Raw genomic sequence first — 26,384 nt, 5'->3', positions numbered from 1 at the left:
CGTATCCGGGTCATTCTGGTGAAATTGCCCCGGTCCCGTTCCCGCGGGGTCATTGTGTCGCTGCGGGTTTCCGGTCCTCCTCCCCCTCCCAGGGAGGTTTGTGTGTCGGTGCGGTTGCGGCACTGCCGTTGAGCCGTTTTTTTTGCTTTCTTCTAGTCCCCCTCCCCGTGCTTGCCCTCATGGAGCCGCCCGGGCAGGTAGGGCGGGGCCCCCGAGAAAGGGAGCACGGCGGACCGGGCCAGGTACGGAGGAGCTGCCCCTGGCTTGGGGCTGAGCAGCTGCGGGGAGCCCGTTGCCCAGGCGCCCCCGGGGTGCCTGGGGCCGGGCAGGCGCGAGGGGAGCTGTTGTGAAGCCGGGGAGGCCTCTGCGAGCGCTGCGGTGTGATGCGGGGTCCCCTTCCCCCGTGTGTCTGCAGGGCACGAGGGGTCCTAGGGCTCGACTGCGCCTGGTGTCACTCAGCGACTGCCCCTTCGCCGCCCGCCCCCGGGGCAGCTGTTGTGTGTGTGAGACGCCGACCGCCCCCGGCCGGGCTGTGCTTGCGGTTCGCGTAGAGGGGAAGTAGCCTGATCCCTTGGCCTGCCTGTGTCCGCGCTGGCAATCTCTGGCCTGGTGGCAGCCGCAGTTTGGGGCGACGGAGATTGTTGTAGCAAAACGTCTCCTATGTTTTCAGAGCTGTCCTCTCAAGCTGGGATCATTTAAATCAGGACGATTGACTAAAATATCTGAAAATGTTATCTGAGTGCGCCACTGAGGTGTCATTGAAACACACATAGCAACCCCTTTTTGTTCAGTAAAGGGTGCATTAAACAACTCCTTAAAATTACTTGCAATGGAGATTTGTTGTGTATATATTCCCTCTGTCCCCACGTGCTATTGGTACCCAGGCTTCTCTTTTGGAGGCATAAGTAATAAACTAGCCTAGCCTAAAATACAAAGTGATGTCGAATAAATGGAATATGCTATGGGCTAACTCTTTATATGTAGCATTTCCATATATTGTGTCATGGAGATCACAACATTTGTGACTTCCTTTCACCTCTGTGACATTTTCTGCCTGGGGCTGGGGCTCCTAGCCCCCACCATGGTGGGGGACCCTCCAAAGCTACCCAGCCACAGCAGGCAGTGGGGGGATCATGAAGCAGCCCGGCCATGGTGGGCACTGGGAGGAGACCCTCCAGCTGCCCAGCTGGGGACCCTGCAGCTCCCAGCCATGGTGGGGGACCCCCCCGCTGAGCTCCCAGCCACCCCGATAGGGGGGATGACAAGTGGACCCTACAGCAGCCCAGCCCCTGTGGGCAGGGGGACCCCAGAGCTCCCACTCCCCACAGCAGTGGGGAAGGAAAATGATCTGGAAGCCCCACCTCACTGTTTTGTCAGATATTTTTAGTGAAAGTCATGGACAGGTCACGGGCTTCAGTGAATTTTTGTTTATTGCCTGTGACCTGTCCATGACTTTTAATAAAAATATCTGTGACAAAAACTCATCCTTAATTATGGATGTTCCTTTGTAATTTGAAGTTTTGCTCTTCCAATGCTGTGAGGTCCAGTTAATGAGAGAAATGTATCATGAATTGATAATGTAGAATGACTTCTCTCTAAAAATGTCATCTTTTATTCATAGTATTAGGTGCTCACCACAGCCTAACATCACTTGGCTCTCTCACAATAATGGTGATGATCAGGCACTCCAAGTTCATGTGGGGAGTAGTGGAGGAATTGGCCAGCCTTCACCTTATAACATCTTATAGATAACTGAAATGTTTTATGTGGTTAGGACTTTTTTACTGTGTTAAGTTATAGTGACTAATACCAATATGATCCTTGTGCTCTGTGAATAGTTAGACTCTGTTTACCTTCAAGATCTGTCTTTTTACCTAGGCTTTTGTGATGGGAGGAATACAATAAGGGTTGGTATTTAAGTGTGTGGCAGGGTTTTTGGTTATTTTCTCATGTCTGGATAAGCTGCTGTGTATTTGTTTTTCAATGTTATTGTATCTTTAAAATTATATCTAAGGCAGTAAGAGGCCTGTATAGTTATAAATCTAACTAAATTAAATAGCTAATATTGCTAGCCTGATGAGGCATTCACAGGTGAATAAAGGCCCCAATTTATTAAATTACAGCTATTTCAAGTGACAGTGTAGAGATTAGGAAAAGTATTTTTAAAAAGCTTCTTTCTGTGAATATTTTCATATACATATCTTTTAATGTTCAATTTTCATAATGAAAGAATCCTGTAGGTATGGCTTACGTACCAACAGAGGATGAAAGAAGAATTTTCAGGGAATGCAACGAAGAGAGCTTCTGGTATAGATGTGAGTCAAGTTTGCTGATAAACCACCTTTGTCTCCATTTTAATCTCCTCTTTCTTCCTTCTTTGTAGTGTTGTTTTTGCCATTATCACAGCTATTTAAGAATGAGAGCCAAAACCTACAAATCCTTACTCATGAGTAAGGACCATTTGTATGAGAAGCTTCACTGAAATCAAATTATACACTAAGATAAGTAATATTATGGAAGGAAAATGCTTGTCACATCTCCCTGAATACTTGATCCATTAGCATTTACACTAACTGTTTTTAAGATCCAGTCATAGGGCCCGTTTTGCCTCTCATAGTTACACAGGCTTGTAAAGCACCTCCCCACAATCTACTGTTAGTGTGAGGGAGCCTCTGTGCTTGTTGGGGTCAGCTCCCTGACTCCACCACCACGGGGCAACACATACACTCCCTCCTCAGCCTACACAGACTCTGCTGTCCCTCTGCAGGTTAGCGATAGACACACTACAACCTCTGAGCATTTCATTGTGGTGCTCAGCTCCTGTTCCACAGTATTGACAGATACTGTTCCCAAAGGAACAGTACACCTCAGCTTACCAGTTATATCTTAGGTCATAGCTCCACTTTACACACAGCATTTAGAAATGTTTATAGTGAAAACAAGTAATGTATGTTTATTTAACAAGAATAGAGATTTGAGAAGTAGCAAGGAAAAGTATTGGCAACAAATGGTTACATGTAAAATAAAATCATAATACACATTTTAGAGCCTAGACTTAACTACAGGTTTCAGAGGAACAGCCGTGTTAGTCTGTATTCGCAAAAAGAAAAGGAGTACTTGTGGCACCTTAGAGACTAACCAATTTATTTGAGCATTATGTCTCTAAGGTGCCACAAGTACTCCTTTTCTTTAGACTTAACTAGATACTTTCCTGTCTAATGAAGTTTAGCTCACCCAAAGTCTTTGCAGCATTTTCCAGTGAAGTTGACTGTGACCCTCCTTTCATAAGACAGACCATGATGATTGTTCATCTCCTACATGAAGGATCCTGGGTGTATATCAGTACACCGTTGTACCCCCAGAATCCATTATTTTTACTTGTAAACAGGATATTCCCCTGTTGTTTTAGGTGTTGGGTTTTTTTAAAGCTTTCCTCTCTTCTGATTTCAAAGTCTCTTGATTAGCATCAGGATCAATAATGCAAATAGGTCTCCATTGTGATGCATACAATGAATGATACATAAGTGATCAGACATAGAGAGATAAGCATCTGCTGTCCTTTCCCTGAAGAGAACCTCTCCATGGCACATCACATCCTTGTGACCTGACTTTAACTTCAAGGCTTTAAGAACATAATTTTTGGTATAGATACTTCTTAAATATTATCCATCATTTGCAGTGTTGTTTTAGCTGTGTTGGTCACAGGATATTAGAGAGATAAGGTGGGTGAAGGAATATCTTTTATTAGACCAACTTCTGTTGGTGAAAGAGAAAAGTTTTGAGCTACAATGAGCTGAAGAAGATCTCTCTGAAGCTTGTAAGTTTGTCTCTAAATATTATCCATACACCTGTTTCTCAGTGATGTTGATGATCTGTAAGCTACTGGCTCTTGGTAGAGACTTACATGCCACACTTTGGTGAACTAGTGTTCATATGCTTGACCTCAGAGATCCCTGTAAATGCCTATGCCCCTGCCCCGCCCTTGTCCTCTGTCAGTTCACGTCAAGAGGTCCCTGGATCACAGCCTCATCCTGCAAACCTTTATACAAGTTGGCCCTCAAAATTAGTCTGACTGTTCATGCGAGTAAGGGTTTGTAGGATTTGGATGGCTTTCTAAACCATGTAAATACTAGTGAAACATGCAAAAGACTGAGATAAGGCATTTCTATATTTTTGAATTTCTGCAGCAGCTTCATGCATTTTTTTAAATTGAGGTTTTTATTGAATTGAATATGAAAATGAAAAATTCAGTGCAATAGCTCCTGTTTTGATATTCAATTCAGTTTATTTTACACTGTCCTCATATTTTCAGTTCTGAGTTATGCAGATTATCTTTCATAGGTCATTAAGGTAAATGGGACAGTTCACACCTCTTAGAACCATTGTTTGAGTCTCTCTGCAACTTCAGTAAGAGAACAAACATCAATAAACATATTTTACATTCAATTTGCCTCTCAGGGTATGTCTACATAGCAACTAGACACGTACCAGGCTGGCTCCTGCCAGCCAACTCCAACTTATGGGGCTGTTGCATTGCAGCGTAGACTTCCAAGCTTGGGATGGAGCCCAGGCTCTGGGACCCTCCCACCCTGCAGTGTCCTAGAGCTTGGGGTTCTCCCTGCAGCCTGAGCCCCACCAGCCTGAGTTAGCTGACATGGGTCAGACATGGATATCTAGTTGCCATGTAGACATACCATCAGAGGAAATCTCTGCAGCCATGAGCACTAGAAATATTTTATTTAATGAAGGCTGAGACTGGAGCATGACTCTACAGCAAACTGAATTGTGCAAATCATAATACATGGGGCCTGTGATCATGCATTGTCTTAACAGAATGATGCTTGCCCAATATACAATGTGATTTGTTTCAATTATCAAAACAATGTTTTTCACAAAATACTGAAGAATTATTGACCAAAATGGATTGCATTATTACTTTACATTTTTCCCCCCATCCAAAAGGCCAGCACTGCTTCTTCATTTAGGAATGGCCTGGAGATTATGAAATTATCTTTTCGGATATGAGTCTTCTGTCTGTCATCTGTGCTTTTGTCATCTAAAGAGTAGATTGCTGCACTATGGTTTTTATGAGGCTGCATCTTAATTCTTTGTGGAAACTGAAGCTAATGTAGCATTTAGCAGTCTGTTTGTTGAACAGTATGTTTTTATGTGAACTTAGTGCACTGGGACCCTGTGAGTTGAACTAACTGTCTGGTTTGGGGTAGATTCCTATCTCTCTGGAAAAACCTCATTTCCCCTCAATTTTGGGATTCTCTCCCAGCATGGTTTGAAATAGCTGGAATCTTGAATTTCCAGTCATACAGCAAGAAACCTCTTTGGTCCCTAGCTTTTGGGAAAGGGAGGTAATGATGAGGGTTGTAAGTGATGGGAAGATTGTGGGTTCAGTTAATGATCATCTGATTTTTAGTTTTTTTAACTAGGACATTGCTGGTGATTAGGGTGATGGTTGACATTTTAAAAAGAGCAGAGTAGTTGCTATCTTATTTTTATATATACATTGAAAGAAGTGAAATTGTTGAAACTCTAAATTAGTTTCCAAAATATTTCCACTCAGTTACTCAATTTTAGGAGGATACCTTCCACCAGATTTTTCAAATTTAAGTGTAGTGTTATCTTATTCATAGTGTTTAAGGCCAGAAGGGACCATTAGATCAGCTGGTCTGATCGCCTTTATATTACAGGCCATTAAACTTCAGCCAGTACCCCTGTATTGAGCCAATAACTTATGATTGTGTTTGGCTAACACATCTTCCAGAAGGGAATGCATCTTGATTTGAAGATATCAGGAGAGAGAGAGAATCCGCCACTTTGAAAAGATTGCAAATTATAATTCTTCTTTTTTTCTCTCTATTGATAAGCTACTTTTTCCCCCCACAGCTGTTCCTATTTCTGCAGTAAGCATGATTGTCACTCAGGGCTTAATTAAGAAAGGTAAACTTTAAAACATCTTTTGGTTTAACTTCAGATAAGTTTTACTTGTGCTCTCAACAAGGTTGTCATGCATAAATTTGATTTTTAAATCATATGTAAGTAGATTAGAAATATGTATAGGAAATATTGCGAAAACTTGAAGAGTGGAGAAATGCAAGCTTTTGTACATGTGGGGAAGAAAAAATATTCAGTAAAAGAAATATTCAGTAGTAGGGAGAAACCTCCAAAGCAGTAACTCTGAAAGAAATCTAGGGATGATAGTAGATTTTGGAATTGGATTGGAATGGAAAATACTTTAATATTAAAATATCATGATATAAATGAGGGTTTCCCCTCATCTAGAATATTGTATTCATTTGTGGTCATGTCTAAGGCTACGATTTAGTCACAGGTCATGGGCAATAAACAAAAATTCATGGCCCGTGTCCTGTCCATGACTTATACTAAAAATGCCTGTGATTAAATCTTGGGAGTGAAGCTCTGCGGGGAGACACTGTGGGGGCCATGACTGCGGGGGGCGCTGGGGACCGTGGCTGGCAGGCCACTGCTGTGGACCACAGCTGCTCCGGCCGGCCGGGAACCGCTGCCCGGGGCCACGGACCGCGGCTGTTCCGGCCGGCCAGGAACCGCTGCTGGGGGCTGCCGGAGCAGTTGTTGGTGTGGCTGTCCCCAGGGCCACTCCAGCAGTGGCCGGTGTGGTTGTCCCAGGAGCCACCTGAGCAGCTGGCCCTGGAGTCAGCCACTCTGGCCCCCTGCAGAAGTCACGGAGGTTGCGGAAAGTCACGGAATCCATGATTTCTGCGATCTTTGTGACAGACACGGAGCCCTAGTCATGCCATATCAAAAAAGGATATTGTGTAACTAGAAGAGGTTCAGATATGGGCTATGAGAATGCAAAAAAGCATAGAAAAAACTTGCTTATGGAAACTGAAAAGACTGGGATTGTTTATCTCAGAGAAGAAGCAAATAAGAGGGGATATAAGTCTACAAAATTAATTGTTATAAATGAGGTAGAATGGGAACGTCTTTTTTTCCATGTCTAAGTAAAAACAAGGGAACCATCAATGAAATGGTGCCACATTCAAAACTCATACTTGGAAGTACATATTCATGCGATGTGTAATTAAACTGGATGCCATAGGATGTTGCTGAGTCCAAGACCGTGGCAAGATTCAAAACGTATTTGACATTTCTATGGATTTCAAGAATATTTAGACATAAAATATCAAGTATTTAAAAAAATAAGTGGGAAGGGCTGTAAAACTTTACGCATCAGGGTTTAAACCAGTGATCACCAACCGGTTGATTGCGGGGGTGGAGGGGCAGGGTTCTCCCTCTGTGCACTACTCCTGCCTGCAAGCACTGCCCTCGTAGCTCCCATTGGCTGGAACGGGGAGCTGTGGCCAATGGGAGCTGCAGGGACGGTGCTTGCAGAGAGGGGCAGTGTGTGGAGCCATGTGCTGCCCGCCTCCTCCCAGGGGCTGCAGGAGCATGTTGGCCCCTTCCAGGAGTGGCGTGGGGCCGGGGTAGGCAGGGAGCCTGCCTTAGCCTCGCTGTGCCACTGGAGCCGCTGGAGGTAAGTGTTGCCTGGCGGGAGGCTGCACCCCAGCCCTGAGCCTCCTCCCGGAGCCAGCACCCAGAACCCTCTCCTCCACCTTAAGCCCTAGCCCTGACCCCCGTCCCAGAGCCAATACCCCACCCCCCCTCCTGCACCCCAACCCTTTGCCCCAGCCCTGACTGCCCTCCCAGAGCCAGCACCCTGTACCTCCTCCTGTACCCCAACACTCTGCCCCAGCCCGGAGCCCCCTCCTGCTCCCAAACTCCCTCTCAGGGCCCCCACCATGCATCCCCTCTGCACCCCAACACTCTGCCCCAGCCTGGAGCCCCATCCTGCACCCAAACTCCCTCCTAGAGCTTGCACCCCTCACCCCCCCACACTCCAATCCCCTGCCCCGGGCTCAGCCCAGAGCCCCCTCGCACACTGCAATCCCCTTGGTCCCAGCCCAGAGCATGCACCCTTCCTAAATCCCAACCACCTACTCCAGCACAGTGAAAGTGAGTGGGAGGGGGGGAGGGAGGAGATGGAGTGAGCGATGTGGGGCTTTGGGGAAGGGGCTGGGGTAGATCCTGGGTTGCCCTTAAATTCAAAAAGTGATCTTTGGCATAAAAAGGTTGGAGACCGCTGGTTTAAACCATTCTCTAGCTGTTAGGGGTTAGAAGGTGACTTCCCTGGGAAGGTAGATTACCTTGCATCTGTGTGGGGTTTCTTGGACCTTCCCTGAGGCATGTGCTAACCTCAGTAGGAGACAGGAACTGGACTAGGTAGACCAAGATCTGCTCCAGTGTGATGATTCTTATGTTCCTATGATAGTTTGTCTCTATGAGAGCTTGTAAGACCACAACTGGAAGTAGTGCAGTCTGTACTGAGTAACCCAATTCCAGAAAGGTGTAACAAAATGAAGGGAGTTAAGAGAAGAATAACAAAATGATTAAGAAAAATTCAAATTCCTAGTCACATAGCTTCAGCAGCACTTGAAACTGCAGAAAGAGGGGAACTTAGAATTGACTGAAATTGCCTCATTCACCTTGTGTTGGGGTATTGCGTTCTCCAGAGAGCGATTATACATCCCATATATACTGCAATACCTAGTTGCACAAGGTGGGATAAAGCCGGAATTTTAACTCTTGAATTTTCTAGTTTTGTGGCTATAAGTCAGAAATGTTGTTGGGATTTTTCTTCTTAAAAAGTTAAAACAGCTCATGTAGTGCAGAGGATTAACTACTATGGCATGGTCACATGAAAAATTAAATGTTAATCTGGTTATTTAAATTCATCTTTGTGATCTTACTAAAATAATTATTTTACATATAGTAAGTAATAACTTACTTTGCTTATTTTCAGGAATTCTCACCACTCATTCAAGGTTTGGCTCTCTTCCCAAAGTTGCATGTAAGTATAAACCACATGTTAGTTCAACTTACCAGAATCTAGTTCATGAAGTGCATCAGTTACCCTGCCAAAAAGCCAAAGCAACTCAACTGTAGCCAGCTGAGTCATTTCAGATGTATCTCAGTGAACTTTCTCTGGATTTATATTGGTGTAATTTGAGATCAGAAGACTTCCCTATATGGCAATCTAATATTCACAAATTCATTATTTCTCTATCATAAATAGCAAGACTTTCAAATTCATTTTTAGTCAGTAACTTCCTTTCATTTTTCCTTCCCAACAGCACAGCTAGAACTATAATAGATAATTACTAAACATCTCTTTCAATATTATTTCTATCAGAAATAATTAAAACTTATTCAGGCTGAGTGGTGAAGTCATCTCCAATTTAAATAAAGTGGCTATTCTGAGAAGTGGGATTGTTTAATGTACTGTATCCTTTCACCCACAAATTGGGTAGACTGTTATCAGGTGAAAAGTATCATTCCTCTGCACTCTGAATTCGCATGACAGGGTCTGCAAAATTTCTGTGTGTAGCATTCATGTAAAACCCTGCAAGATTGCAGAAGTTCTTGATAATTATCCTCTGAGACTCTAGTAGTCCAAGATGGTAAAACAATGCATAACTTTTAAGAAATGAGAGGAGATTGGTTTTAACTTGCAGTAATGGCCTTCCAGCAGTAATTCTTTGTATGTGGTGAAAGTCATTGTAAAAGGACACTCTCAATTTAAAATCACACTACGGTATGAATTTTTTACTTGATGTTATTGAAAGTAATACTTAAGAGTGCTGTAACTGAAAGATTAAAGAAATACAAATTTTCTGTATTTTCTGCAGTTAACAGTTTGTATATAGGCAGCTTCTCCTATTGTGCGGGGTCTTTCATGCTGCAACAGGGAAGAAAGAAACATTTATAATCACATTTCCTTTATTTTCTTTTTTAAATCACAAACATTTGCAGGAGACTTGGTCAGGTTTGTACCTGAAATTACTTCTCTCTTTTGACAATGACTATATTTCCAGCTGATAGTGCCAATTTAAATTTCTGATGACTCTTTGGCTTATGTAACTTTTCAGCATTATTGAAGTTTACAGGTCCAACTGTCTAATATATCATTTTAATCACATATTCCTGTTGCAGTGAAATCTGCCTTAAGAACTTTGCCAAAGCATACCCATCCCACGCTTCCTGATTTGAAGGTCATAATTCATGTCTCATTTGTTTCTTTCATGCTATCTTTTTTTCCTGGTCTCTGTGTATGCACAATTAAAGGAAACCTGCAATTTTATGTGAAGGATTTTGAAATCTGTGTAATCAGAAATATAAATCACTGTTTTAAAAAAGTCAGTAAAATAAAAATGAATAAATAGCAGTAAAACAGGAAGTTGTCATCGCTCCGCTCTGCCCACATAGATTCAGATCCTACTCACATTGACTTTAATAGCAATAGGAACAGGATCAGGCCTACAATTTGTGATAAGGGAAGTGCTGCTTCAAACATATAAATGAATGAGACAAAACTATCAGTCATTTAAGGCAAGTTCTGTTTTATTTTTTGTGCCTTGAACAATAATACTACACACATTTTTCTAATAAATAATAATTGCTACTTTGAAGGGACCGCCACATATTTCTAGTTCTGAGATGTATCCCTCCTGACCTGGTGCAATTGAACTTTGGGAATCTTCAAGAAACACAGGGCTAATTGGGACTACACAAGCATCACGTTAGAGCACAGAATTCTAGAAGTCAAGGTTATAAACAGTGAAGTTCCCAGCTACCTCATTTGTTGCTTTCTATGATTGGTTGTGGGTATACAGACTTTCACTTTGTACTGAGAAAACTTTCCACCAAGAATATTTGGTTGTAGTTTTGTTTGTTTTTTGGATTGGTAATTTCATGTAGTTTTTGCAAAGTTAAAATCTATGGCTGTCTCTGGCTTGGTTCTGGGACATCATGTCAAGGTCAGAGCCTAAAAGACCAGAGTTAAGTGATGTATTTAATGTCCCCCTCTCAGGTTAAACGCACAGACTTGCAGCCTGATGTGCTTTGATGATAGCCTGAATCATAGTTTAGCTTGCTGGTCTTTTATGTGTTAGTTCTAAAAGAACAGATACATTCTGCTCCATGCCTTCCTCTTGACAGAGGCCCATGAACCATACTCTGGTCAGGGAGAGGGTGGTTACTGACTTGAAGTTCCCCTAAAGTTTTCAGACAGAAGCCTTTGGTCCTAGGCTTTGCATCTTGATCCTGCTTCAGATTGGCAAAATATTGTGTATCTGGTCTTGTGGCTGTTTCAATGCCAAAAGGCTTACACTGGGCTTGTCTATGCTACAGGGGCTCAGCTGTGGCTGTAGACATTTTCTACAGTAATGGAACAGTTTTTTCCCTTGCTGCAGTTAGTCCACCTTCTGAAAGGTAGTAGCTATGTCGAGGGAAGAATTCTTACGTTGACCGTGCTGCATCTATACTGGGGGTTAAGTCAATCCAACTATGCCATGTATGTCTCAGGACATTAGAGACATGGTGGGTGAGGTAATATCTTTTATTGGACCAACTTCTGTTGGTGAGAGAGACAAGTTTTCAAGCCACACAGAGGCCAGGTCTACGCCACAGATCTATATTGGTATAACTACGTCACTCAAAGCGTATGTCGTTATAGTCACTTAATCCCCCATTAGACCGTGTTATGTCAGTTGGAGAGTTTCTCCCGTTGACATAGCTACCACCTCTTTGGGAGGTCGATTAACCACGCTGTTCGGAGGAGCTCTCCTGTCGGCATAGGAGTGTCTTCACTAAAACACTACACCGGCGCAGCTGCACTAGTGCAGCACTGTATGCGAAGACAAACCCAGAGATCTTCCTCAGGTCTGGGAAGGAAACTTCCAACATCACAGCAAAATGCAAGGTGGAACAAATTATTTAGCATAAGTAGCGAGCACATATTATAGGGGACCATTCGAGATAGAGTGGTCCATTAACACCTCTGGAGTCATAGGACAAAAAGATGGGGTTAGTGAGTTACAGATTGTTGTAATAAGCCATAAATCCAGTGTCTCTGTTTACTCCATGATTTTTAAATGTCTAGCAGAGTAATGAGCTTAAGCTCCCAGGCTCATCTTTTGAAAGTGTTGTACAGGTTTCCTTTGAGGATGAGGACTGAGAGGTCAGATATAAAGCAATTACTTTGTGAAAAGTGTTCATTCACAGGTGATAAGGTATTTTGTCTTTTATCATTTTCCTGTGTGAGTTCATCTGAGAGTGTAGTAACTATGTGGGTGAAACCAGACAGTCGTTAACTGGGGTATTTAGTGCACTGGATGAGGTATAACACCTTGTGATAGGCATGTATAGGATCCGTGAATCTTGAAAGGTGTGTTGTAGCAGTGGAGATATGTCTGCAGGTCTTGCATCTGTTTGTCTGGTGTTCCTTTTGAGTTTGCATATGCTGGTCTGTGGGGAGCTTGCTTCTGGTGAGCTTAGAGACATTGGGGGGTTGTTTGAAGGCTAGAAGAAAGGGTTCAGGAAAGATTTCTTTCAGGGTGGTGTCTTTCAGGATGGGTTGTAATTGTTTGATGATAATCCCATATGAATTCTAGTATGGGGTGGTAGGTGAACCAGCTGGTTTGACCAGCAGAGTTCCCTCAGTGCTGAAGACAGTCTCAGTACAAGGGAAGCCTCAGGCTAAGCTCCTGATGGGGCAATCTCCCCTCAGATCTAGGGTTTGTTGGGCTTGACGTTGTGGAAGCATCTGTTCTGTTTTCCTTTGCCATGAAGCAAAGGGGTAATGTGAAGCAGAGCTCAGTGAGAGCTTCCATGATAGAGAGCTCAGTGCTGTCACATGAAGCATGAGAGCATAGTAGAGATCTGACTTTTAAGGCAGTTCTTGGTCTTCCAGTATCACTGATCTCTTGGACTTTGATTCTTTCCTTTGGAGATCGTGCAGGTCCCTTGGTTTCAGCACACTTCTGTGTTCTGCACAGTGCATGTTCTTTGTTGCAGAGATCTGGTGGAGTCCTCTTTTGAATCCAGAGGATGTAACTAAATCTTCTGTTCCAGAGCCTTAATTCTGGGTCTTTCCATCTCTCTCTCGGTACTATTTGGGAGAGGATAGGAGGATCACTGTAATGGTTCCCTGGATAATGGCATTTTGGATTCTGGTGAGTTCAGTCTCTTCTTCAGGTGTTACTAATTTTTTTCCTTAGTGACCTGGTTGGTGGTGTGTGATAGTGTTTATGTAGATTCCTTTCTTTTGTCCCCAGTTAATCCCTGGATAATATTTCCATATTGGCAGGGACCACCTCTAACTTCTTAATAGTCAAGCAACTGTAGAAGGCCAGTCTGAGATGTCTCTTCCTCCCAATCTCTCTCCAAAGAAGGGTAAGATGCAGTCACTACTTTACAAAAGCAGTTTCTAAAAACTATTTCCCTTTATCAGTTATGGTCTGTAAAGTCTATGGAACTAGGCAAAAGAAACACTTGCATGTAAACCCCTGCCTTGCTTTCCCCATTATTCAAGCATTCTGGTCAGTGTCCTTTCAGTGTTTCAGGTCCCCTTTGCTTGGCCTCACTTCTCCAGTTTGTCGTCTTCTCCAAATCCTGGAAAATCTCACCTCTGCAGTCAGTTTTCTTCAACTTGGACTAGTTCTGCAGTCAACAGGTACCCAGTCCCTTTTGTTCCTTTCCTCTCTGAGTCTCTTTGTTTTTAAAGGCTGTATCAACACCTTCTTTGTCCCCTGTCCTGGGGAAATTCCATTCCTTCAAACCGTAGCCCTTTGAAGGGAAGTTAGAGAAAACTGCTTTTCAGTAGGATGCAGTTACTCCTTTTTTCTGCCCAGGCAAGATCTTTTCAGATGCTGATGGTTTTTAACAACCAACCCATTCCTAGGCAAATGCCCTAGTGCCAATCCCCTGTCCCATAGCACAGTAAAAGGCAGCTGTAAGACATAAGGATACACACAGTTCATAAATCAAACTGGAATTTCTAAGTTGTACATTGATTCCCCGGATCATCAAAGCATATCTTCCAGAAAGGCATCCAGTCTTGATTGAACACCTCAAGAGACAGAGAATCCATCACTTCCTTTGCTAGCTTGTTCTAGTGATTAATCACTCTAACTGTTAAAAATGTGTCTAATTTCTAATTTGAATTTGTTGGGCTTCAACTTCCAGCCATTGGTTCTTGCTATGTTTTTCTCTTAGATTGCAAAGCCCTTTGATACCTGTTAGTGTCTCCCTATGAAAGTATTTATACGCTGGAATTCAGTCCACACTCAGTCTTCTTCTTGATAAACTAAACAGATTGAACTCTTAGACCCTTACTGTAAGGTATTTTTTCTAATCCTTGAATAATATGTGTGTCTTTTCTTCACCCTCTACAATTTTTCAACATCCTTTAAAAAATGTGGGCACCAGAACTTTATCTTTATCATTTATCTTTATCAGTCAAACTTGTAATCTCATTTAAAAAATGAAATCCAATTTGTTTGATAAGATCAGTTGTCCATAAAACAGTGTTGATTGGCATTTAATTTTATTGCTAACCTTTAATTATGTATTGATTGAATCCCGGATCACCTTTTGCCATTATTTTGCTCCCCTTCCCACCCTCTGAACCCCTCGGTCCCAGCCCAGAGCACCCTCCTGTATCCCAAGCTCCTCATCCCCAGAGCCTGCACCCCCAGCCCAGAGCCCCGTCCCATACCCTGAACTCCTCATTTCTGGCCCCACCCCAGGGCCCACACTCCCAACCAGAGCCCTCACCCCTTTCCGCACCCCAACCCCAATGTTGCGAGCATTCATGGCTTGCCATACAATTTCTATTCCCAGATGTGGCCCTTGGGCCAAAAAGTTTACTCACCCCTGGAATGAGGGGGTGTGTTGAGCATGTTTGGTGGTTGTCTTGGGCATGCCCAAAAGAGCCTTCTGAACATCAGTAGAGGAGTGAAAAAACCTGTAATTATTTGAAAAGAATTTTTAATCAATACAGGGCATATTATTTAAAGGATGCTCTATGAAAAACTGATTTTTTTAAGTCCGTTTAAAAATGATGTAAGTTGTCTCTTTAATGTATTGAGAGCTGTTTTGGAGGGTCACTTGTAATATATATTGAAATATGAAAATGTGTCTTATTTTGTTACTGTTCTTAAAACTCAAGTCAGGTAATGAAAACTAAAGGCTCTGATGTTAACCAACTCATCCATGTTCCACATAGATTGTATTTTATTGTATACGCTTAAAATTGATATTCAACACATTTTAAAAGTGGGCAAGGGATAAAAAGAAATTTAGTTTTTTATTTATGGATTTTGTGTGTTAAATGTTAACTTCGTATATATTCTGATTTACCTAGTTTTCTTTTAAAAGAGGTTATGGAGAAAGAAATATAAATGGATATTCTTGACTATATATGAAGTGTTTGAAGAAACAGTTCCTTAAGAAACACTGATTTTGCTAGGCAAGTTACTGGGTCATTGATGTAAGACTTTCCCTTTAATAAACCATAGACTGTCCCCTTTTTTAAAAAACAAAACAAAAACAAAACATTAAATGAAATGACTAGACAGATACCTTCTCTGCCTTAATGACTTATTGCCAGTCAGAATCTTTTATTAAATTCAAAAAGTGACATTCTTGACCTGTGAAGTAGGGCTGTTCACGACTTGAAATTACTTTTCTGTGAGTTTTTGTTCAAATATGGAACAACTTTATTATTTTTTTAATTTTAGAATTTTCTACAATTTCCAGATTTCCTATTGAGTCTAAATTTTGTTTTGAAAAATAAAGTCTGTTTCTACAGACTCTGAATGAAATTGATGAGGCTCTCTGAGCTGCTCAGCTGGAAACCTTAAAGCCCTAGCTCTAGTCAGTTTCCAGGGCTGCCAGGCCTACTGTTGTGCAACAGGGAACCCAAAGTGTTGAGAATCCTAGCTTGAGACCCTTGGGAGTCTTGGTCCAGAGATCTTTATGATTGTCATCCTTCTCTCCTCTCAACTGCCACATCTGATGGCTGCCTGCTTGTCTCAGGTACTTCATTATGACTTTGTTCAGCTGTCACCTTACTCTTTTAGTACCTTCTCTGGACAGGAGTACCAAAGAAATATTAAAGATGCTGCCTTTTTTGTTCTTTAAATCAAAACTGAAGACTAACTTATTTTCATTTGATACTATGGCACCGTGTACTACATTTTTAAATGATTCTACTTTTATTGTAAAGTGTATTGATGTTATGGTGCAGAGTATGTCAGAGTTGCTCTTTTCTTTACATATAAGTTGCCGGTATATGTGGATATATTGCTGGAAAGATTTCTTACATGTCGGCCTGCCAGGAGAAATTCAAGAGACTGGAGAATTCCCCAATAGGAGAAAGTATACGACAAGGGCGCAGACCTCTTCCACATGAGTAAGACTTCAATTCTTTCACTTTCTTTAAGTTCTTAATTTTTTTTTTTCTTTCTTGTAAGAAGTTCATAGAAAGATCAGGGCTGCGTTTGCAACTTGCAATGATCTTGAGAGCTGAATTTTTCCTTCCTTTCCAGCAACTTGTTTCCTCCAGGAAACTCATTCTTTGTGAATTCACAAAGCAGCGGCATCAACTGAAAATTATAGTTTGAGCTCTGTTATGTACAACAGAGTATTTTGTCGAGTCAAGCAAAGAGTGCTTTTGTAAGCAAAAATGTACTAGAGTGTACACTCAGACTTTGGTTTCCTGTGGGATTTACTCATGCTAATATGACCTTACACAAGTTTTCTCTTGATAGTTTAGAAGACAACTGAAATAAAATAGCTTCACTTGTTGGAAGTGTTCCAGTAGTTTAGTTTGACTGAGGGTGAACTAGAAAGAGGGTGGAAATAATAATAAAAGGAAAGAGATCAGTAAGCAATACTAGCTAAGGAAGACGTATGGTGGACAAACTTATTACTTTCCTTTGTTCACAACTTTAAAATCTATAATAGTGGAGAAGCATGACGCCATTATGCTCTATTTGTGAAAAACTCATCAAGTTCTTTAAAATATTTCCTGTTTTGTTTCAGAAATGTTTTCCTACTTGATATGGTTTTTAATAACATTAGTTTTGTAACCTCTGACCTATATAAATCTTTATATAATTCACTGCTCAGAAAATGTTATTTGGATAGCAGTGAGCAGTAGTCTAGTTTATGTAATGGTTACTGTAACATAGACAGACGTACTTTTTAAAACCTTTTAACAAGGACTTGATTAGTCTCTTAACTGCTTTCCAAACTGGCTCTCATCAAGCTCTAGTGCACTAAAAATAGATCATAGCCAGGGCAGCACAAGGGGGCGGGGTGGGGGGAGGCAGTGTGAGCTGCTGCCTCCAGTAAGTTCCTAGCATCTGATGGGCATGCACTCAGCAGCTATCCCCTTTTGCTGCTCACACTGCTGTGCTTCATTCTATTAGTGTGCTAACTCAAGTATATCTCGTCAAACTGGGAATCCCACTCCCAGCTTGAAGTGTAGACTTACCTATAAACGTGGTAATCTTATACCTATAGGACAGTCAAGAAAAATATATACACAGGATAACTGAATTACATCCCCGCCACTTTTTGCTTTCCTTTTTCTAGCCTCCTGAGACTCTTCCGTGCCCCCTTATAAAACGTTCAGCTTCCCTTCTACCCCACCACCCCCAAAAGTGAATATGAATGCTTAAATATATATACACGCCATGTTAAGGTGGTGTTTTAAATAATTGTTGCGGGAAAAGGGAAAGGTTAAAATAACAATATATGGTCAATATAAAAGGTGTTGCTTTTATGTTAATTCTGTAATAAGATATATGTATCTATATGTGTAAAGACAATGTAACTGTAATGTCTTATTGTAAGTGATCGAAAATATGAATAAATAAAATCTCCTTCTCTCCCTTCTCCTCCAAAAAAAAGTAAGAGATGAATCAGGCCTAAATTACTACAATAGACAATTTTTTTTGCATGTAACCAATTGATGTCCTCTTCTTTTAAAAAAATTGTTTCTAATCATCATTCCCCGTGTTAATTTTGTGCCAGAAAACTAATTCAGCAAGTCCATATAAGAGGGAGGAACATAAGACTTTTGTTTCCTCAAGATAATTCTTTTGTCCCCAGGATAGCTACTGTGACTTTTTTTTTGGTATTGATAAGTCATAGCAGCTTCTAATGAAGGGTTTTAAGTTGCATCTTGGCTTCTCAAACCACACTTCTTCCCCCAAACTTTCAAAAATAGCAGCTACTGCTAGATTCTTATGCCACCACTAGCTCATGCAGGCACACCCTGTTCTATCTGTCTGATGTGTTTTGTCTGTGTCTGAACTGTCTTTGGGGGCAGGGATTGTGTCTTACAGTATTTATCTTGTAAAGTTCCAAGTCCATGACTGGTACTCTGTCTATATTCTGTATTTTTTTTTTTCAGATAGGACTCAAGTTTCTTATGTATGCTCCTTTTTTAAAGTGTATATGTGTTAAGGAGGGGGACATACAGATCTTTTTGGACAGTTTAAGCAGAATCAATTACCTTTTTCTTTTAAAATCTGTTAATACTTAGTTTTAAAAATTAATTGTATTAAAACCTTTAATCAAGGAAATTTTATTCCTCAACCCATCATGTGTCGTGCTTTAATTAAATATTTCCAATCTTAATATCCAATTGTGTTGTTTTTTCCAGATATGCTGCTCAAAAATCAGAGTTTGCAAATTTGCCTTCTCAGTCACCTTTTGGATCTTCTCCAGCAGCTGAAGCCCCACTTTCTTCCAGCTATTCACATGAATATAGTTCAACAGATCAGTCCGGCTCTAATTATGCACCAGTTCCATTCAGTTCTTCTCTGAATGAATCCTCTCCTACTGGAGTTACTGAACATAATGCCCCAGGTATGGCTTGTCTTAATAAAGTTTATAACTTCATAGTACATTAATTCTTGTCTCTGTCCTGGATGTCTCTTATCTTCAGAGGTGAGAAGAATGTGAAAGTAAAGCTTCTTTTGTCATGATGATAAATATGGTATATCCCCTTAATTTGCTTGGATGTATACATTCTGTATATTCAAATTGCCTTGTTTCAGCACCTGTACAAATATACAGTATTTTTTAGATTGCAGTGGTTTTTGATACTTTTCTTTTTGGAACTTCAGCACATTCCTGTATGTTGACACAAAGCACATCGATCTACAGTATGTTTCTGTTTTAACATTTGTCTTTTTAAAACCAACTTAACTTATATTTTTTTTAAAAAAGATAACTGCAAGTAAAAATTATAATTTACAATATAGGGTTCTGTTTTCTCTTGCAACAACTGAGGACATCACTGAGCCTAAAATTTCCTGCATCCTTCATGCTGCTTTAGGTGTTAATGATGTCCTGGACTGTTGCAGGGGAAACACAAGATCGTGAACTCAGGTCTTGGATGGTACCTAAATAAATATGATGATTTTCTCTGTGTGTGTGTGTAATTTTAATGTACTTTAGATTTTTAAATTTAATTTTTGTGAAAAATCTTTTCATTATTTGACTCTAAAAGCCCCTTCACACAACTAATTTTTGCTAACAGATTTAGGGGCTGACATTTTAGACACATTCATAATCTTTATGGCTCCTTACACTGAAGCACTTGAAAACTGCAATTTTAACAGAATCCAGGAGTTGCTCTCTCCATGTGTGCTGAATTTATACAATAATTGATAATATATGAAGGGGAAAAAAATCCAAAATAAAGTATAGAAGTGATATTCAGAGGAGGAAATGTGTGCAGAAATGAATGCTTGCAGAAGTGAACTTGGAGCTGGCAATGTACACATTAACATTATGCATAGGTTGATTTTGATTTTTAACTGTTTTTAATTAACTGGGTTTATAAAACTGGACAGTAAGGAATAGCATGAAAGAATAATGAAATAAATATGTAATTAATCCAATATGGAGTTTTTCCAAATACAGTTATCCCAATAAGTCTAAGAAACAACCCGCCTATTGATAACAGCAGCATTTTAATGTATAAAACATCATATTCTATCAAAAATCCTGATAACTGTTACCATTTAATGCAGACTGAGGGTTTCTCCAGAAATGATTGCCTTTAATATACAGATAGACTGAGATCTTGCTCTATTGAAGGACCTGCTGTACGTGCTTTTGCTATTTCTGGAAGGACCGCAAGCCTGTATGCAAATCATAAACTTATCTGGATTTCTGAAAAGTCTAATTTATAAACTTAAATTTATTCCAAAATTATTTAGTTTTGTTATGCTTTTGTCAAGTGACCAAAACTTTCTCATCCACCAAGTGTTAAACAGCTTAAATCTTTCTGGTAATTTAGCAATATCAGAATGAGAAAACATAAATTAGTTAGTATCTTCCAGTTCTCACGTGTGCACAGAGACTGACAGTTTGTCTATCTCAAGCATAAATAAGAAAAAATCAATGAAGTAAGCTCAAAAATCAATCTTGATCTTAAAAAAAAAAAAAAAGTAAAACTCTTGTTTGTTTCCATTTCTGTTTGTGATCCGATTTATAAATTTAGCTACTTTCTTGGGATTTACAAAGCTGACCATGTATCATTCAAAATTAATAATAGTTCAGCCAAAAAAACTGGAAGAACAAAAAGAAAATGTAATCAGGCCCTAGAAGAGTTGTCATATCCTGAAATAGCGTTCTCCCCCTTCCCTTATTAATTGTAACTCATAGTCCCAGATATGTTGATCATTCACATAGTTGCAGCCACCCATGATAGTGTTTACTGCTCAGTTTCTTGGATTGGGAGAAATCTTGCAGATTGTAACATCATTAATGGTGTATACCAAAATCAACAGTTTGTCATTTTGCCTAGACATCTTGCTCCTCCTCTTAGGTCATGAGTTGAAATCCTGGCCCAATTGAAGTCAATAGGAGTTTGCCATTGAAGTCAGTGGAGCCAGAACTTGACCCAAGGAATAAGTGAGCCCAAGTATTTGCATTAACTCATATGAAATTTGAGTCTTATTTCACAGAGTTCAACCTATTTATCATTTTTTTTGTTTGATAATCTCCATAATAATTAAACTGAGGTACTTCACTAGCCAACCAAGCAAAGTGACTCTAATAGTTGTAGAACAACTGAAGATGTAAAACAGCTCAAATTTCTGGTTCTTCCACCCCCCACCCCCCCACGATGCATCTGATTTTCTGTTCACCAAAGGTTTTGTTTATTAATCACCACTATATATTATTTAAAATGCTCTGTCAGTAGTAGTAGCACAAAATCATGGTGCTTAAATAGATGAATATGTTCTTATTTCCTAAACATGACTGGACTAGACATTCTTACTTTTATTCAGGGTCCCTCAAAGATATGACATTTTTAATATTATTGGGGGATGGTTAGGTTTTTTTTTTCTTATTTTATCCAAGAAAAAGCCTAAAGAGCAATAACATTTTTGACAGATTTAAAATGGGGGGGGGGGGGTGTGAATGAAATCAAACCCACAAGCCTAATAGTGCTTAGATGCCATGGAGTTTGGGCACTTTATAAATACTTAGGTGGCTGATCCATAACATCCTTTTCTCTTCAGACCAGTCTGATTTTCCCTTCTCCAAAGTCTTCATTTTTTAAAAAAAAGTTTTGCTGTGCTTGGAATGCACAGAATTCTCTTTATTCTTTAGAGTCTGAAAATATGGAAAACTCTTGCTTTGGGTTGCGCTATCTGCTCAGACTATGACTGCTGTACCATACTGATGTACTCCCAACAGAGCAAAACATGTCTCTGCTGTCAGTCATGATCTAGGTGAACTGCTAGCTGCTTGAAAAGCTGTTTGTGGCAGTGCTATACATAGAAATTCTGCTTTATGTTCTTATTTGTGTGTCACTACTCAGTTTTCCCAGCCCACAACTACTTCATAACATTGGTGGCATCTGAGAATAAAATGAAAAGTTTCAGAATGTATAGAGTGCTTTTACAATACTTTTAAAAAACTGAATTGCAGTTTAGGATTGTGGCTGTAATGTGTCCCATTTCAGTCTCAATTGAGCTACAATTGATTGGCATGCTAAAAAAAAATGTTGGGTTAATTGCAGCTGTAATCAAGTGTAGTTGGGTGTTGCTAAATCTTCTCACTGCATATATGTATATATATATATTTTTTAAAGAACCTGTTCCATTCCTAGAAGAAAGTCCTAAGAGAAAAAGTGTCTCATACGAGGAGTTAAGGAATAGAAACAGAGAGACATATGAAGGAACATTAACACAAAAGGCAGAGACTCCAGTCAAGTCTTCACAGGAGAGACCATTTAAAAAAGAAGGTAATCTGATGCTGAATTGCTGCACTACGTAGTGAACATGGATGCCAAAGTAGCGTTGAAAAGGGTTAGTCTTGTGCTTTCCTTTAAGAAATCCCTAAAGGATAAACAAACAGTGTCTTGAGGTGCAAATGACAGAATTGTGTTTCTGACTTAGGTCACATTTGAACTGATTTCCTTTCTATGTATGGCTTATGTACAGCGTATTATATAGTTTCGTATTTCAAATTACTTCTTGTGTTGGAAAAAACATTGAAGCTTCAGTAGAAGATTATAATGATGGTACTACAATGATCAGGTTATCCATTTAGAGACAAATTGTGAAAAGCTTGATTAGTGCTTGGCTGCCTAGGCCTTTAGGCATATGGCTACGCAGCAAAGAAAAATCTGCAGGGTGTGCCAGCTGAATTAGGTTTGCAGGGCTTGGGCTGTGGGGCTGTTTCATTGCTGTGTAGATTTCGGGGCCTGGGCTCTAGGATTCTGAGAGGTGGGAGGGTCCCTGAGTCCATCAGTCTACACAGCAATGAAACAGCCCTGCAGTCTGAGCCCCACGAGCCTAAGTCAGCAGGCATTGGCCAGCCATGGATGTCTAGTTGCTGTATAGACATATCCAAATAAATAATTTACTGCATCACCGCTCTTTAGCAAAGGGTTCGATAACTAAGGTTTCTGACTGAGTTTTTTAGCTCTTGAAAGGGTGTATGTTAAGTTAGCATTCTCTCAAAACAGACCACATACCTGTTTTTTAAAACATATTTTATGAATTTGGGGATTTGTGTAGTGTAGAATTTTGAGGGACGTGTCATTGTTTGCAGATGTTTACTGTTCTGTGTTAAAATTTAAAGGAAGGAACTAGTACTTGGCACCAGTGTTGAGATTTTTGTTTTCACGCTGGAAAACAGAACTTTAGACAGTAAAGAATGAAGTGACCTTCAAAATGAAATGCCATTCAATCAGTATAAAGCTATCTTTGGGAACCACACTTCTTATTTTGAATAAAAAAATTATTTTGCTGTTTAATGCACTGCAGGATCTGTCACTTTGAATCTTCAGGCATTATATTCAGGCCCCCATATACTCTGCATCACAATGGGACCAAATTCTGCAGCAACAACCCTTTAATTTTGTGGCAATGTTAATTTATTCTATCACTGTGAAATACTCTACATTTCTACACCGCCCACCCGCATACGAACATATGCAGTTTTAGCCCATAGCTGAAAATATCAATTGACATAAAATTCTTGGGTGAACATTTGAAACACTGGTTATTTTCAAAGAGAGGAGTTTTTTCACTCTATTTTCCATGGGGCCTGTAATACAATTAACTCCCCCTTGTGGGAAAAGCTGTAGAGCAAATGTAGCTGCAGGCTGGTCCTAGCAGGGCAAGGAGATAAAATATTGAGCACCTGCCTGGATCAAAATGATTATTTTTGTGGCAGACCCTCTGAATTACATGGATTCCTGGGGTAAAATGCCAACTCCTGTGGCTGTGGAATTCATGATGCCATGATTAAGATGAATGAGGAAGTTCACACCTCTTAGCTATTGTTCCAGGTTGTCTGTAGATTCAGGCAACTGACATTTCATCTGTGTGCATAGTTTCCTATTCAAGGTTTTCTCCACAGCCATAGAGACTAGAATCATATTTTCTTTAAATGAAAGCTCAAGTTCTGGAGCAGCACTTTGTGGCAAGGAGTAAACTCCACCGCAAAGTCTATGGCTATGGGATTGCAGAATACAAAGGTTCACAATTTTATTTATACTTTTTAATTTAGGATTTTTTTCACTATGGAACAATGTTTAAACATAACATAGGATCACAATAGATAGAATGTTATGTTACTTATCAGCTTTTGAAAATGGCACATGAGTAGTTCACTGAGCTTTCTACAAATAACTTGTAAATGTGGTTGCTTGCACTGTTTAGGAAAGTGGAGTAAAAGCAAAACTAAAATAAATGTAAATATTTGCTGGATAATAAATGACAGAAGTGCATGAAAGTCTGAAATTAATTTCAGGGAACTTACTGATGTCACTAACGGAGATGGTTCAATAGTAGAGCTCAGTGATTTTTTCAGCCTGTTTACTACTTTTCTTTTGAAATGTTAGATAGCTTTATAATAATGAGTAAAAACAGGAACTAAAATTTAGGGTTTGCCTGCTTTGGGTTTAACCTCTGTGCTCTTAGTGTGCCTGCATAATTCCTGCTAAATTGCTGAGGAGTGGATGCTCTTCAGCAGCAGTCAAATGATAAGCACTGGGGCTCCCTTACAGCAGTTTTTTGGGGTTGGGAGCAGAAATCTGCACAAATTGTCAAAATTGAAACTATATTGGGAGGGTAGGAGGAACATCTACAACACCCTTCTCCTGTCCATGCCATCCTCAGACACCTCCAGTAGAGTCCTTTATCACTCTGTGCACGCACACATAACCCTGAGGCAAGCCCCAGTGCCCATGAGAGCCTTTTTCCTTGGAGATGCATCTCCCTTTTTTCTGGCCTTTATGTAAGAAAAGTGCACTGGTTTAACTAAAAGTGTAGTTGTAAACTGATGGGGTTAAACCAGTGCAAGGAGCTCTGTGGACCCTCTTCCTTTGGTTTTAAGCCATGCATATTTCAGTTTAGCTTGTCAATTAGAAATCAACTCAAGCTAAACTGAAATAAACCTGGTTTAAACTAAAATAAGAGTCCACACAACATGCATGGATTTAACCAAATCCATTTAAAATTGCACTTTAAGATGAAGTCAGTGCAACTTCCTCATGTAGATGTTAACAATGACAGATGGCACAGTACTGCCATCCTCGTAGTCACTTAAGCCCATTACTTGGGTATCATCTTTGAATCCACCCTTTCTCTAACTCCAAACATTCAGGCTGAAGCCAAAGCTTGCTTCTTCCTTCTATGTAAGGTCCAGTTCTCCGTGTGCACCACGTAAACTCTCATCCTGTCTTGTCCTCTCTGACCACCTCCTTTCTGGCCTCCTGATATTTCCCTCTCCTTTAGAATCTTTGGCTGGTCTGACCATATTGTGCTCTCTTACACACAATTCCTGACAGCCCAGATCCTCCTACTGGCTCACTTCTCTCATGCATTAAATTCAAGCTTCCCCTCCCTTTAAGGACCAGCACAACTCAGCACCTACTGTCTATCTTAGGTACTTGTATACTACAGTAATGGGGGGGCCTCACAATCATTAATGTACTTACCCTCTCAACACCCTTGTGAGGTAGAAAAGTACTATTATCCTCATTTTACAAAGGGGGAACTGAGACACAGACCAAGTGACTGGTCCAAGGTCCCACAAAACATAGGTGGCAGAGCAGGGAACCCAGCTCTCCAGAGTCATAACCATTGGTCCATCTTTCCTCTTTCTCTTTATATTTATTCTTGTATCTTATTGTAACCTAACTCTATATCCTGTTTGTCCATATCTCTCCCAAACAAGCACCTTTTCATTTTCTTCCACACTGCCTTCACTGGACTAATCCATAAAACCATTACCTTCCCCTCCTTCAAGTCTGTCTCCAAGACCCACTTCTACATTGTAGGCAGTTGCCAACTGTTAAAGGCTAGGTAGTTGGCCAGTGGGGATTACAAATCTCTCCTTTTTGTTTTAAAACAAATATAAATTAAATATATAACTAATTACCTTGTAGCCACATAACTGTGCATATAACAAGACTATGCAATATTTGTATCTGTTATTCTTTCCCTGTTTCTTCCAATTGTTTGGTACACCCACTTGTTGCATCTTGTTTTAAATTAATTATAAACTCTGCAGGGTAGGGATTAATGTAATTGGTCCCTAACCTGACTGGGGCCTTTGAATACTGCTATAATAAAAACTAATAATGCCATCTTTACCCTTTCCCTCATTTTAAAAAGTACTAGACACTCACTAAAGTGTAACTGTCCCTAATCCTCACACTTCGAAAACACAACACATTTACCACAGTTTCAAATCACTATGTAAATTAAACTTATGTATTTAAACTATTTAGTTGTATATGATATTTTTTCTTTTTTCTAGTTAAAGTAAACAAGTATGGAGATGCTTGGGAAGAGTGAGAACTGAATCTTTGCATGTACTGAAGGAAGTTATCTTCAATCAGCTAACTTCAGCTCCATCTGTGTTGGTCATGAATATCTACACACTTTGGTGTATTCTGCCAAACTGAAATATGTTCTAATAAAGGAGACTAGATTTTA

The 26,384-nt window shown here is 40.2% G+C and overlaps 1 protein-coding gene across 3 annotated transcripts; it reads left to right on the top strand.

Moving 5' to 3' along the window:
• Positions 1–9: 9 nt before the first annotated feature.
• Positions 10–26,384, top strand: OCIAD1 (OCIA domain containing 1). 3 transcript variants are annotated; one of them, XM_048848347.2, is made up of 8 exons: positions 10–242; positions 2,231–2,315; positions 5,899–5,952; positions 8,855–8,902; positions 16,177–16,306; positions 18,569–18,774; positions 22,040–22,174; positions 26,206–26,384. In XM_048848347.2, exons 1-8 carry the CDS (start codon positions 180–182, stop codon positions 26,241–26,243), a joined length of 759 nt encoding a protein of 252 aa, XP_048704304.1. In that variant the 5' UTR covers positions 10–179; the 3' UTR covers positions 26,244–26,384. The 3 variants fall into 3 exon arrangements, with proteins under 3 accessions (XP_048704304.1, XP_048704302.1, XP_074984034.1); XM_048848345.2 differs by having other exon boundaries at positions 22,022–22,174; XM_075127933.1 differs by lacking the exons at positions 10–242; positions 2,231–2,315 and adding exons at positions 13,199–13,284; positions 13,484–13,564 and having other exon boundaries at positions 22,022–22,174.

The sequence above is a fragment of the Caretta caretta genome, chromosome 4, assembly GCF_965140235.1.
Source record: "Caretta caretta isolate rCarCar2 chromosome 4, rCarCar1.hap1, whole genome shotgun sequence".
In the NCBI taxonomy this organism is placed as follows: domain Eukaryota; kingdom Metazoa; phylum Chordata; order Testudines; family Cheloniidae; genus Caretta; species Caretta caretta.
The sequence above is the reverse complement of the archived record's forward strand: the minus strand, read 5'-3'. Positions and strand labels throughout refer to the sequence as shown.

What these genes read in the sequence shown, in the direction of transcription:
- OCIAD1 (XM_048848345.2), top strand. Translation starts at nt 180, where the DNA reads ATGGAGCCGCCCGGGCAGGTAGGGCGGGGCCCCCGAGAAAGGGAGCAC. An exon ending in TCAGGGCTTAATTAAGAAAG is followed by an intron (nt 5,953 to 8,854) that starts GTAAACTTTAAA and finishes GCTTATTTTCAG; the next exon opens with GAATTCTCACCACTCATTCA. An exon ending in CTCTCTTCCCAAAGTTGCAT is followed by an intron (nt 8,903 to 16,176) that starts GTAAGTATAAAC and finishes TTTACATATAAG; the next exon opens with TTGCCGGTATATGTGGATAT.